The sequence below is a fragment of the Varroa destructor genome, unplaced genomic scaffold, assembly GCF_002443255.2.
Source record: "Varroa destructor unplaced genomic scaffold, Vdes_3.0 BEIS01000001.1, whole genome shotgun sequence".
NCBI lineage: Eukaryota > Metazoa > Arthropoda > Arachnida > Mesostigmata > Varroidae > Varroa > Varroa destructor.
In genome coordinates, this window is record NW_019211454.1 from 32932171 (window position 1) to 32946564 (window position 14394).

General features: G+C 40.6%; 1 protein-coding gene across 3 annotated transcripts in view; it reads left to right on the forward strand.

The window, feature by feature from the left end:
- LOC111255297 (uncharacterized) overlaps window positions 1–14394 on the forward strand; it is a 110098-nt gene that overhangs the window by 44037 nt on the left and 51667 nt on the right. For all 3 annotated transcript variants that reach the window (XM_086976746.1, XM_022817106.2, XM_022817105.2), the window contains exon 3: window positions 9736–9895. In XM_086976746.1, the coding sequence (XP_086832872.1) occupies window positions 9736–9895 (160 nt within the window). The remainder of the gene's footprint in view (window positions 1–9735; window positions 9896–14394) is intronic.

Consider the following 14394-nt stretch of genomic DNA (forward strand, 5'->3'; position numbering starts at 1 on the left):
CGTTACGTCACACACTGCAAATAGCTTTCAACGTCTGCGAAAACACTGCAAACAGCGTTTGCGATCTTACGACAGAAAGCGACTACATTGAGAACAATAGCGTTTTTTTGCTGTTTCTACTAGAACAGACACATCTGTGCTATATCTTTACAAAAACTACTTCTTCCCTCTTAGTGATAAGTCGAAATACGCGGCTACGATATTGATTCTTCCTCAGGGTGTGTATTTTATTTTAGATCACGTGGTACATATTGTGGAAAATAACGTTTGCCATCGCAATAATACGTATAAACGGAACAACAAAGTGAAGGATGAGGGCGCCTCGTTATGAATTGTTGTTAAATTAGGAAAAAAAGAGGAACAAGCAGAATAGCTTGACGCTACAAGGTAGATAGCTACCATAGTAGCAACATGAAATGTTCTAGTCAACCGTTAATCATGTGCACGTGATACAAGAACTCGGCAGCTCTAATTACCCTTTACTAACCACTCGAAAATGAACAGACGCCAACGTTTGGCAGCCGATGTATAGGCAATGTAAAAATTATAACAGATAATAAAAATCCCAGACTATCGCACCAACAGAAACAAGAAAAAAAAAATAGCAATACTCAGTCTTTGGCATGCAATTAGTTTAAACACAGTATGGCACGTCAGGTAATTTCTAGTTTAGATTTTCTTGATTCATTGATTGTGGACCGATGATCCGGACTTTGAAAAAATCATTGTCGAATGCAACGGTGGGTGTCGCGCTAGTAAAGTCAGTGTCTAGCAGACGTTTTCGGGATCAAAAGCACGTTAATGGAGAATATTTATTAGTGTTTTCCATCGTCATCGGGCCAACGGTGGTGTTAGGTCCAATTATTAAGTAGACAGCGAGCTCTGTCTTAATAGTTACTGTTCACTAAACTAAATTATGTAGACGCAGATGAGTGGTAGAGCTATTGCAGGTTAAATTCCGGTTTCGATTATATGCTAGCTGCGCAACCGATTTCAGATTGACTTTGTTTAGGATGCCAACGTATAGGGACCGTTTGGCATGGATTCCAACCCTGTTTTTTTTCGGTACTCGTGATCAGACCCGATTTCGTGCGACATCGCTGCTGATATTGGTAAATTAGTAATAGCGGTGTTGACTGTGACACTAGCACACGTGATCGTATTGGAGCGTTCATTGTTTGGTCGTCAGCAGATTACTTCCGACCCAGCTAGAGGTTTTTAATTTAACTTAACAAGGCATTCTGAGCGCAAAAGTCAGTTACCTATTTGCAAGGTGGACAGAGATACTTGTATAGAGCATACTAAGTATATTTGGTCTATTTCGGTAACCAACGAGAGATGTAAGTGATCCCACGACGTAAAGACGTGCAGAGTTTACCGGAATAGGATCGAATTCTAAAAGGTCTACTCCTCATGGGTAATACATAGAATAGTTTGCTGCCTGTCTATTCATATATTTATTGCAAGGCCGTTATCCTCTCTTACTTCTATAGGCCTTAAGCCATGCAGACCCTTTAAGCAAGGTATTTCGAGACTCCATCTAAGCCCATGATTGGAATTGTAATAGAGATTAGTTGTTCAACAGGATTACAACGAAGCACTTTTGGTTTTAGCGCTAAAACTTGATATTTATAAGAAAAGTAACTTAGCAGATTTCCCTCTCAGAAGTATAAAGTTATCCGAAAAATATCGCTTAAAATTGCGAGAGTGAAGACACACGCGCGGAGAAGGGCCTGTTCTTTTCATTAGAATGCCGTTCTGAAGTCAGCTGATTGAAACTGATTTTATTTAAAACAAGATTGTTTAAAAACTTCTTATAACAGCCAGACATCTATAAATATCTGCGCAAAGCTAAGACTCTACTTTTTCATGCGAAACAAGTTCTTCATAGTTTGACGTCCTTGCGTTAATAATCTAGTCATCAATCTACGCGTTCTGCTACCCTTCTTCTAACTTCTGATTGTGACATAGCTTTCGTCGCTAGCAGCAGCTACCGCAGCATTGGCGCTTTCGCATTCCGTTTGCCTCCTTTAAAACGTTTTTTTTTTTCATTAGGGCGTATTTCATATTTTTATTTCTTTATTACTTCTAAATGGGAACGAGCTTAAATTTCGCTGACTGTATTTCTGTGTTGAGCGACTGTTAGCTGAAGTTAGTTAAAGCCAGAAGGAGGGCTATACGCAATCAGTGAGGATAGTGCTCGGTGTCGAAGTAAAACGAGGAAAGATGACAACTACGACGACGACGACCCATTATGAGCTAGAGGACTTTACAGCAGTGAAAACGGTAGTGGCCTTCCAAAACGAACGGGAAAAAGGCGTAGCGATATAGGAAGGGCAGAAGCCGTGGTTAGAGTGGCAAGACTAAGTGGGCCAAGGCGAGACAGTCGAAAATGATAGCCGACGGCGGAGAACGATGCACGAAGCGAAGGGCTAACCATGGCGACTGAGAATGAAATATATGCTTGAGGAAAAAGAAGTAGGGCAGGCAGGCAAAAAAGCTGAAAAAAGGCGTAATCTTTTATAGTAGTCCAGGGCTCTCAAACCCTCAGTTTGCGAAAGGTAGTGGTAAGCAAGTAGTCAAAGAATAGAAAAGATAGGCATAGCAAAGGAGAAAGAAAACCATCTCGAATATAAACCGAGGTAAAAAGCAGAAAAAGGAAGGAAAAGACAAATAATAATAATAATAAAGGCGTAATCAAAAGGTAGCGGGGCAGGCCAAAACCAGAAGGCTGAGGATAATCTTTAGAAGAAGGTAGACGGTGTTATAAGTGTCACTCGTACCATAGGTATATATGCTAGATGAACAGGGCAACGTTACCAGTGAAGAAAGCAAAGGTTTGAGGTGACATTTGTAAAAAGCCTAGAACATAAGTTAGAGAAGATGTTACTTGTAGCAACGTTTGGGATGTCCGTCGTCGCTATTATCGCTGTGCCGCACTATATTAATAGAGAGGCTAACGTGCGTCTTGCGAGCGTGTGTTATTATCTAGAAATGATGATAAGGCCTCCCTATAGCTTTAGAGCTTACATTAACAGGAACGAATATTTACAGTGTTATGATAACAATTTCTTCGGGTTGCTTCCGGTCTTAATTTTTCGAAATTTTCGTTAACTTATGATGCAGAACAGCCAGAATAAGATTTGACTTACAGGTCCGGAAATTGAGGTTTTTTGCTATAAAAATATGCTTTCGTTTGTTTGGTTAAAAGAAAGAGCTTAACACATACGGGTTTTCATTCAATTCGTAACTCTCTGATGTTTTTACTGGTCGATAAATTAATCAGAACAAATATTTTGGGTAACTTCCGAAAAATTTCGGTTTCTTACAACTCAGCACTTTTTTTGCAAGGCCGGTGGGGTAAAGATGGAATAAAAGACGGCCCAGTGCTCAAAATAGAAAGACGTACCCTTATTTATCAAAAGCAAGGCAGGTTGATTTTTCAAGCATTGTCTGACGTGTATGCAAATGTCAATAAAGAAGCAATGAAGTGATATATTTATGTAGTAAATTTTACTTTTGAGATGCGTACCGATTTAACCTACTTTAGTTTGCGACAACTCGCATTCTCTTGCCGATACTGTTCTATTTACGAAACCACCTTTTACTCGTGGATGTGCTGATGTCAGGCGAAGACTCGCAACACGAAGCCTCTATCATAGTTCTTCCGACGTGCTCGCTTCGCAGCACGTTGATATTTTACACTGGGTGTAATGCAAGCTCAATCGTCTTCTGTGTTCACTCAGTCCCACTGAAACGGCTAGATCTCCTTCCGTTGCTGATACGGTATCTATCAGCGGCTAATGAAACATAGCCGTCTATCTCCATACCCTAAGCTTTAACATCCAACTGCATTAATAATGTACCGATTGGTATCCACATAGCGCCCACGCTGGCATCATCAATACCGCTATTCCTCCAGAACCTGTAGGATAAAGTCCGCCCTCTTTGGCCAGGTCGTAAACCTACTTCGGAGAGCGGTGAGTCGATTGGTGCTATGCGATTTCAGCACAACGGGAACCCTTGACTATCTGGGGAACCAAGGCCATTTTCTACGGAGGTCATAAGGCGTAAGGAACCATTAACGACATCGGCGGCTTCATCGGTTGGCGCGACAAGCAAAACTAGCAGCAATGTGTTACTGGCGGTTGCCGTAATACTACCAGCGCTGTTAGTTTTTTTGAATGGAAACAGGCGGAGATAACAGGACACGCATCGGAACAACATTAATAGGGAAGAATCGTTGGAATAAGAGGGTGGCAAGTTGGGGTTTTGTGGGCAGACGAGAAAGTTCTGCTTCGCTGCGCACTCTCACTGAACAGCAAAGATCTCCCCCGTCCAATGTAATCTAAACGAGTATCACACACCGCCGACAACAACCGATAGAAAGCGAATGCAGAGAACGAAGGCGGGCCGGAGAATGCGCGAAGTTTTCTACTAAGCCGGAGGCGCGGCACAAGACGGTTTTCTAAATACGTTCTCTGTTAGTTTTCTTACTTACTTTCTCTATTATTTTATTAAACAGGCTCCTCGTATTCCATTATACCACACATCCCGTAAATTGTCGATCTGCATGATTGATTTGCGTGTCCGTACATTCCTGCGATTGCCGTTTGACACAGCAGCTTCTGACTAAGAGCGGCGCAATAATCAGTCAATCAATCTATTTTTCATGTCTTTCAGTATCACCTGTCTGCGGCGATGGTCGCAGTTTTATTTACCTGCAATAGTCTCCTGCTGCTTTGTAAGTTTTATATAGAATGTAAGTTAAACAAATGCATACATGTTGTTTAAACAAACAACAAAATTTTGTGCCCAGATTTTGTCTGTTTCAAGGTGCAGGCGATCGACATCTTTGTATTGGAGCTCCCATATGCGTGAAACAGCTAAATAACCTTCGTGGCGATTTTCTGTTCTTAACACATAAGCATATTCTCTACTATTCTCGGCCTTGCCTATGTGCCGAGGTAGGTGAGAGATAATGAAGACTGGTTTCCAGGAGAGACCGAATTGTGACGGCAAATACGTGGTAGTTGCTAGAACGTGCTCACTCTTTACGAGCCTATTTCTAGTGACGTATCTTAAAACTTCCGAAGCCTTCAGAGTAGCGATTGCGAACCAATTTCAACAATTACATATATATACATATATATATATATACATATATATATATATACATATATATATATATATACATATATATATATATACATATATATATATACATATATATATAATTAGGGTTAAAACGTACAGTGCGCGAGCCACGTGTTCTGCCTAATCCAGAAAAACGCAGGAAAAATAAGGCAAGGCACTAATGAAGCAACGCGTTTGCTCTAATTTGATACTTCTATTAACCCAGACTTTCCATTCTAGCACAAGCGAATGCGCCTATTTTAAGTTGGACTGTAATAATAACAAGGTTATGCCTTAGTCGTTGCGCACTGGCTACAGATCTAAAGACATTGCCTGTGTTCGTTTGAACGAGCAAAATCTCTTTCACCCGGGGTAATCTTGACAAATGCGTACCATCACCAGTGCAGCGGAATCAATGGCCATTTTATTACTGTCGACGCAAACCAAGACTACGGCATCTAAGTGTACTAAGTAGGAAGGAGTTTGGTCCTTGTGTTTCATATCTATTTGGCAAAATAGGCCAAATCAGACGGGTTAAGCAGTACTGTTAGAACAAGGTTAACTGCTTAATTAGGTAACAGGCCATCTTTGCTGAACGCATTAACTGAGCTGACCGTGAGCTAAAACTGAAAAGCTTCTAACAGAGTTTTTGGCCACGAAGTGAGGGTCTCCGCAAACACTAATAGATTAGATAACTATGTGGAAGTAACTAATGGCCTTCCTCACGCCTGGAAAGCTAAAAATGTCACAGATTTTATAATAAGTCATTACATACGCTACAAAGGGTGGTTCGCAGCATGCATTATAAACGTTTGTTTGATGTTGCCATATGTAAAGATAACGAAGGCTTGAAAATCACTACAAAATAATAAAAAGACCTGTCCAATTGCAACTGATGTATAAGTTAAAAGAACACATTAGAGTGCCTGTAGTTCTAAACGGGTTTCGATGACTAAAATGGTTGCAAAGGAATGGGTTCGTCGCTATCTGAATGAGCCTTTCTTGAATGATTTTCTCGAATTCCCAATAGAACTTATGTGTTATCATCGTTATTCGTCCACTGATAAACGAGCAAAAGCATTAAAGGTAAAAACGCTCTGAGTCGATTGAGCGTGAGAAGGACGGCATATCGTATAAGCTATTGTTCAACGTGTTACAAGTTTTTTTTTGTCGTTAACTGCGAATTGCTTTTGCCGACAGCTTCGGTTACATAAACTGATCAGTACGAAAGCCCGATCGATGTTTTAACCTGTCTCTTTTTTTTTAAAATATCATTCCTGATAAGGGAAATGAAGATCTTCTTAGATATCCTTCACTGGATCCGTTTGCTCTTTTTTCTAAATAATGACGCCGGGTTGCGGTCTCATTGGCGACAACAGTAGAAAAACTGGCAAATTTACCACCAATTCTGGTAGCCGATTTCCTTCTTCTCACAGTTTCCCGAACGTCTCTGGACGTTGCTGGCCACCATTCTCTACGCTCAATTTGGCTATTCTGTACCCGTTCATCACCAACAGTTCCCTGCTGCTATTCGTCTTGCCAACGTGCGATAGCCTGCAAAATGCTTCGTACAGCGGAGTTCCTTTGTGGCAAGGACCTGTCTGCATTTGCTGATGTAGGGAACATGCTTCTGCCATTCCAGTGCTTTCTTCAGCTCTTCTTCCTCTTCCCAATTGTCGCAAACCGAATCTTTTGCCTCTGCGTGGCTTCCGCTTTTTATCCTGCCTTTTCCATGCCGTTTTGGCACACAGCCTGGGTAAAGGACCGTCTTGGCTTCTTCTGACTGGAACGGGTTCGTGGCTCCATTGCTCTACTATGGCACCACCTTCTCATACCCAAAGTCGTTTTCCATTTTTACATCCCTTTTTCTTACACCTGTCCGGCCTGACCTTTTTTAGTCGCTAGTGTTTCCAAGTCATTCGTTCACGTTTTTTAGTTCAATTCAACAGCCCTTCAGCTACTGGCAAGCCGCCGATTTGCCCAATATCTTTTATTCGTTCACTCCATACTCCTTATATTAACGGATACACTTTGCCAGCAGCTGGACGCATGGAGCGATATATACTTGCACTAGTATGCCCCTGTTTTTCCGCTTATGCTTGTCCGTTGCACTTTATCGTTGTTCGCACTGCCTGGTTGAATGTGTACGGCGTTTCGATCTAGCACGACAACACCACTCAGCGAGTATATGAAACGGCCGGGGCTGAGCGATGACAATGCCGCACATCATCGCCTGACCCTCCGATTGCGAAGAATCAACAAAGCCGTGGGCTTCGGGGCAGCATCAATGCAAGTATCAAGAGCCAAAGGTCTTGGTCAACTATACGTGTCTGGCTGCATGCTTTGCAGACGAGATGTTTAAAGACGATTTTACAGAAATTAAGTAACATAAAGCATGTTATAGAAAATTGTAATTAGATATTGTAAGGGTAAAGCAAGAAAATTCTTTAATTCATGCAAGTCCTCGAAAGCAAGCCTAGGTTGGCTTACTTTTTCTTCTGTTGTTTACTTTCAAGCTACCCTCTGCAACTGCTTCTTGGAGTGGCTGATATCCTCTAGGAAAACTGATAATTTTTTCAGGGTCCTTACTGAAGTTTCTTAATAGTTCCTAAAAACTAATTTTATAAAGTCTTTACAAAAAGTTTTCTAGACTCAGTATCCAGAAGTTATCATTACATTAACAGGTAGATATAGAAAATTGCGCGGGAAAAATACGACTTTGTTATCCAATTTGGGGTTAACACTACTTACCAGTTTTTTTCTACAAAATGAGCGAAGAAGTTTAACACAAAATTTCCCATTTAAATGAATAGAGTAAAAAAAGCTGACAAGCTCCATGCTCAGTCAAATCTGTTCCCTTAATGGAGTGTTTTATCACGAATTCTAACACATGCGCCGATAACCACTAGGCCTTCATTGTGTCAAAAGGTACATTCAATGCGCTGTCGATTTACAACACGTTGAATCTGAACTGCTGGAGTCTATCTTCGAGGCGTGTTAGAAACCATAACGAGTCGCTCAACGAAGACCTATTTTACGAATCATAATAGTTGAATCTAACAACAGTGTAGACATACAGGGGTTAACGTAAAACGTAATGAATCGCGATGAGGCAATCAATCACCTCGTCTCCATTGTCCCGTTTTCGCAACTGAAAAGTAAGTACTTTCAACGAGAAACTTTAGCAAATTCAGTAACCGGAAAGACACAAGGTTGAAGAGTTTGTGACTGCGGGGCTAAAGACGGGCACCCCATGTACTATGGTAGTGTCTATATAGATTCCCGAGTTGGATATTTTGCAGCACAATATTCTACCTTTTTACTGTTTTACATTTGGCAAAAGATTAGCTCCGGTGTATTGGCCCCAAATGACGCTGATTGCGCATCGTATGGTAGCTACCAATTTCACTTGTTCTGCGCAGGACACATAAATGTAGGCTAAACTATTAACAGTACGATAAACTAGCAGTAAGGACCCATTGAATTGGTAAATGTCAACGGGAAATTGATGTTAGAACGCCATTGTATCGTCTTTCGTAGATTATGCAGCCGCTTTTGATCCCTCGAAATGTAATGCATTAAAAATTACCAATAATATATAATATTTGATTAATGACTTATTTAATTAGCCAATTACAGATTAATTCACATTTCGATGATACAGCCGCAATGTAGCACAGCTCTTATTTTTCTCGATGACGGTTTCCTGTTATCGCCGTCTAGTTATCGACAGTGATCGTTTGATAGTTAACAGTCAATGATGATCACTGGCCGAGTCATTTGAGGCTAACTTTGCCCTTTAACTTACGTATGTCGATATTTAAAAATTAATTTATTACTTATGGAAAAGTTCATAGCATTAGGTTCAACTGTGTGAAGCCCTCGTGGGCACAGTCTGCGACTTGCCTCGACTACCCATTTGACCTCAGTGCGCCTAACTCTATTAGGGCAAGTTTCAATGCACACAACTTCTTATTCTATTTTCCACATTTACCGCAATTAATAAACGTATTGCAGCGTTCGTTTACCGATCTCTAAATATTCATAGAACAACAGAAAAGGCTGGGAAAACTGGCCATTGGTTTTGCTAAATTGATGACAACCGACCCACTATGTAATATGCTTTCGTGTATTATTGTTCAACGTAATAGCAAGGCATTATTAAGCACGAAAATGTTCTTATTAATGACATGTTGACAAGGACTGTCTGCATTTAGTATTTTTTACCCTGAACATGATACACCAAGCACAGCATCGTGAGGTATTGGTAATCGGGAGACCTGTATACTTGAGATAATTTCTTAGCGGAGTTTCCTGGCTGAATAATCACACGTGTAACACAACATACTGTACATCCAAAGCGTATGCCTTAGAAAAAATAATAATCGTTTGTTTGCTATTAATCGAGAGCTGCGATAAACATTGAAGTAATGGTTTCCGTGTAACTTTTCCGGGCTTTACATTAGGATGATTAGGACAGAATTTTGTTGTGGAAGATGGCCCTTCTGTCAGATAGACTACAGTTTGAAAGATATTGGTTTGTTTCTGTTCTGTTTTAGTAACGTATTTAACTTGAATTAATCATCCGCTTTTTTCCAGGTGCGTATTTTGGTCAGCAAATCGCACATCGGTTGTCGCCACCGTTCTCGCATCGAACAGACTCATCCGCGAAAACTGGAACCTCAGATATTCGGCGTTTTTCTTATTGTGTCCAATACCTCTTAACTCAGGCCTTCCTAGGGATTACGTGCCCCATGCTGTAAGTACATGTATATATACAACGTTTTCGACGCGTATCTATAATATATTTAATTTTGGATGCTTTCGTCGCTATTGCTACATAAGTACAAGGTGTGGAGCTACCTACCTGACATCATGGAATGCACAGCTCAAGCCGAACCGTTGTCAATCGGCCATTGTGAGTACGAAATAGAGCTTTTCCATCCGCTACGGTGTGCCGACTCTCTTTCAAACTAAGGATCTAAGCGCTAACAGTGTACAAATTCGGCACACAAACAGATGTTCTGTGGACGCGCTTGCTGATAATTTTCTGCTTTGAATCAAAGGAAACACAATGCTGTTGTGGATCACGCGACCCCAGCCAGAAGCTGTGATCAAAGGCAGCTGGACATGCAAGCATTCAAAAAATTGTACAACATGTACTGAAACACTTCCATATTGGCCTCGTCATATATACACAAGTTAGGAAAATGCTGGCTTGTTATGAAAGTTTCCGAAGTCCAAAGCCTAGAGCGCAGAAGGCGTGTATTCCGTAGTCTGTTCCTATTCAGAAGTAGCTACAGTTATGAAGGCTATCAATTGCAGAGAATGCCGAGGTACGTACGCTCAAGTGTCAATGTGTGTGGTTTCAGCAGCCGAGGAGAAAACATCAATTTAAGTTGACAGAGCAGGCCTCCAGGGAATGACTAGCCCAGATGCAGACGGTCGTAAACTGTGCTAATAATATCCTGCGTATTTGTATCGCTTTTGCTCTGTAAAAAAGAAACGTAAAGAAAATAAGTCTCATTTGGTGCCGGTATTATAAGGACCTAGAGCTAATTTAATACTAAATGTTTTATACGTACATAATATACGCATATAATATGGGTTAATATACGAAACCAAGATAAAAACCGTAATATAAGAAACTATCGTTGCTCTTTTATAGCATTCAATAAAAGCCATGGAAATCGTGAGCCTTAACCTGCAGGAGTCCGTAAATGGCATAATTCTATTTCACCAAATCTACAGTGCCTTTTAGCTAAGCAGCTGATGAGGCCCGCCACATGTCGAAACTTCTATTCGCCTAGTAAGCCAAGCGATAAATTGCTCGCAAGGCCTACAATGAAATATTTCTTTCTTGCCAATTATTACATAGAATACGTTGTCCTTGAGTTTTTTTTTTTTGTACTACGGTATTTCATCCACGTATATGCTCGCTTCGGATAACAACAAGCGGGTAATATTCAATCATTTGATTAAAGGCACATATATCGTTGATTTGTTGAATAAGGCGGGGCCAGACCCGTGTTAGATAACACACAGACTCATACCTAGCAACATCACTATGAAATTTCCCAGGAATAGAATTTTTAGGGATACCTGTTATTTTCAGAGATATATGTTATCTACATTATGCTTGGGGCTTTTGTAGTTTATCAGGCATATGCGACCTTTAGTACTGAGATCAGTTAGTTGACAACTTCTAATAACCTCGTTTGTAGGACAACAGCAATTGCGCTCGGAGTATAAATTGTTCCTGGAAGTTGCCTGCCCTAACGGCGTCGTACATCTTATACTAGTCGACTCTATATTAATGATTGTATAAATTCTCTAAACCTTGATCGATTCAAGGTTCTAGTAGACAGGCCATTGAAATAGCCAGATCCCTTCCAGCACCCTTCACAAGACCGGATTCTAGAAATCTAATTTCGACGAGTATATTTTCTGAGAGATTCCGGTGAGTCATTACATCAGTCATAAGCTAAATTACAAAACACATGTTCTTTTTTAATTCAAGCAACATATCAATTAAACAGCGGCAGTTAGCATCACGGACTGCCAGATAATTGAAGAGAAGTACGCAACGCTAAAACTAGCGTGTCGAAACATTATTTTTTATTGAAATCAAGTTGTGAGTTAGGAACTATTCATATCAAATATCAGCTCGAAATGTTCCGTTATCTTACGCTGTACTCTCAACTTGATACCCCGAAAGCGCTCACTCCGTATTCTACGCTCAGATCCGAAATTTGCTGTCCGCTACATTGTTTTCATCTGGCCATTGTCTGCGTTCCTTTAGTACGGTCCTAATTTGCTTTATGATAGCCATATTCTTCGTCCTACGACATTTTTTTTCTCGTTCTATTTAAGGTTTATTCTTCTTTGCCAAAGAAACGAATAGCGGATTCCATATAGCTGCTTGTAATCGACGACGTCGTCGTCACCGCCGGCAGCCGTGGTGCCACAAAGCATCCGTCCTGCAAAATCCGAGCATCACGTCCTGAGTTTCCTTTTTTCTTCCTCATCGTCTTTGAGTTGCGCATCTACCAACCTTGTAAACAGACTGTCGACAGTTGAAATTGACGCAGGTCATTTTATTCCTATTTTCGAACAAAGAGATACCCCAGCTTGAGCTTTGGAGCGTCCGCCACTAACTCCTTTCTGTTTGGGCAGTCGTCTCATATCCCCCCTTGAGCTGAGATAGAAGCAGGCGCTTATTCACGTTCGTATCCGGAAAATATCCCTTCTCCCCTGAAAGAGGTAACGATGCAATGGGATTTTGCTTGCCCTGTCCTACGTTAACCGACAGGCCGAACAACACCAGTTAAATGAGCTGCCCTAACCAAGTCCTGTATTGCATTACCTTTATTCTACCAACACGGGTAGTAACGAGTAGAATCTTTTGTTTTCATAATGTTTTCAACGCATTTCCAACTCACCACCGTACTTTCCATGGAAACACTCGGGGAAGCCAAACTAATCCGCCCGTACTGTTTCGGCGCTGGTGGGAAGCTGCCGACTTAGCCCCAAAGGACCCCGTATACATATTCTGACACAGACAAGCCCAGTGTGCTTCGCGCCACTGGCTACAAGCACAGACTGTTGTTTGTGGATGGGTAGTGGCAGCTCTTGGTTCGGTTGACAGTCCTAAGGGAAACGCCTATTCTAGTTCCATTCGGAGCGCTCTGCGATCAAATGCGCGCATTCGAATAACAGCGAAGTTACCAATCCTACTGATGGTGACAGCAGCAGCAACAGTAGCGGCAATAACAACAGCTTTTTTCTGTCTAAAAGAAAACAATTTTTTCACCGTATGCCTTTGGTAGAAGGACGTTTATATAGGATCCCTTTTTATTGAGTGCTCGGACTACTCTTCTACTATCATTATTACTGATCAATGAAAAAAAAGTGTAATTTGTAAATGCGTTTGCTTTGCTCAAAGTTAAGTTGAAGTGACTGTCATATCCTGTAGTTATCGTTATTATCAAGTCTGCCAACAAAGCATTGGCTCTTGTTCGACATGTTTTTTTTTCTACCTTAAAGGGTTCCTTGTTTAAGACAAAAAAAAAAATTGTAAAATCGTTAGAAAGAGCGATCGGTTACATTGCCAAGGCGAAATCCGCGGCGATAAAAATGAAATTAGAAGCATGGCTTTTTCGAAGAGGATATGAGTGTAGAATTAATATATAGGGTAGCACCAATAATTGGCGGGGTATTGATATTGGTTACTTGATTTTCCATCACTTTAGGCCTAATATATAGTTAGGACCGAGTTGATGTTCTAACGATCACTCAGTTAGATTAGTAAATACCCATTATTAACTATGTATATTACATATATATTATGTATATTGGTAAGTCCTCATTAGTAATTACCTAAGTAATAAGGTGATTAGCACAAGCAAATTCAGTTTCAAGCCGACTCCTACACTTCATGTAGCAGCAGTATTGCTATTGTACAACAATGGCGCCTGGAGCTTTAAAGAGTGCTGTTGTTTACGTGTTATCAATTTATAGTGCCTATTCCATGGTACCTTCCATATTTAAAGTATTTTTCCCACCTACCCTACAATATAATTATCTATCCGTCCCTACTACGGATAGATAATTATATTGTTTGCTACGGTGCTAGCAAATTAATGTTCTCTCACCATTGCCTACTAGTTGCACACTTACTTCATAGATAAGAAAACATAAGCCATACCTTTAGTTTATTTGAGATTCTGTAAGAGATTTTGGTTGAGAGCCATATTGTCGAAATCTAACGCAATACTGGCAGGATGTCTCTCTCTCTTTGGACGCAACAATATTAGCAAGATAGTCAAAATGTAGATGATAGAAACTGTAAAATAAGGAAAATTCTGGCTAATCTTTTCCTAGAGTGTAACAGACATTTGTCCAAACATATATCCTCAATAGTGATTCACCGATGTATCAGACACATCGCATACGTTAATAAAGCAAAAAGGACAGTCGAGTCTCGAAGATCTCGTATAATATCTCAGACCTATTGACACGAAGGCACACCAAAGGACAATAGCCTATTTTTGGCTAACATCAATGACAACAGACGTCATAGGCACATCAGACTACGAAAACAACAAAACACCCACAGCAGACGCAGGGCAATAAGAGGGGTAGTAAAAAAGAAAAGAGATGATCACAATACAGGCACAACGGATAAGGTCGCTTGCTATCTTTGAGCCTTACACAGGAAGCTTAGCGGAACCACAGAAAATCATTATTGCTCTAGGT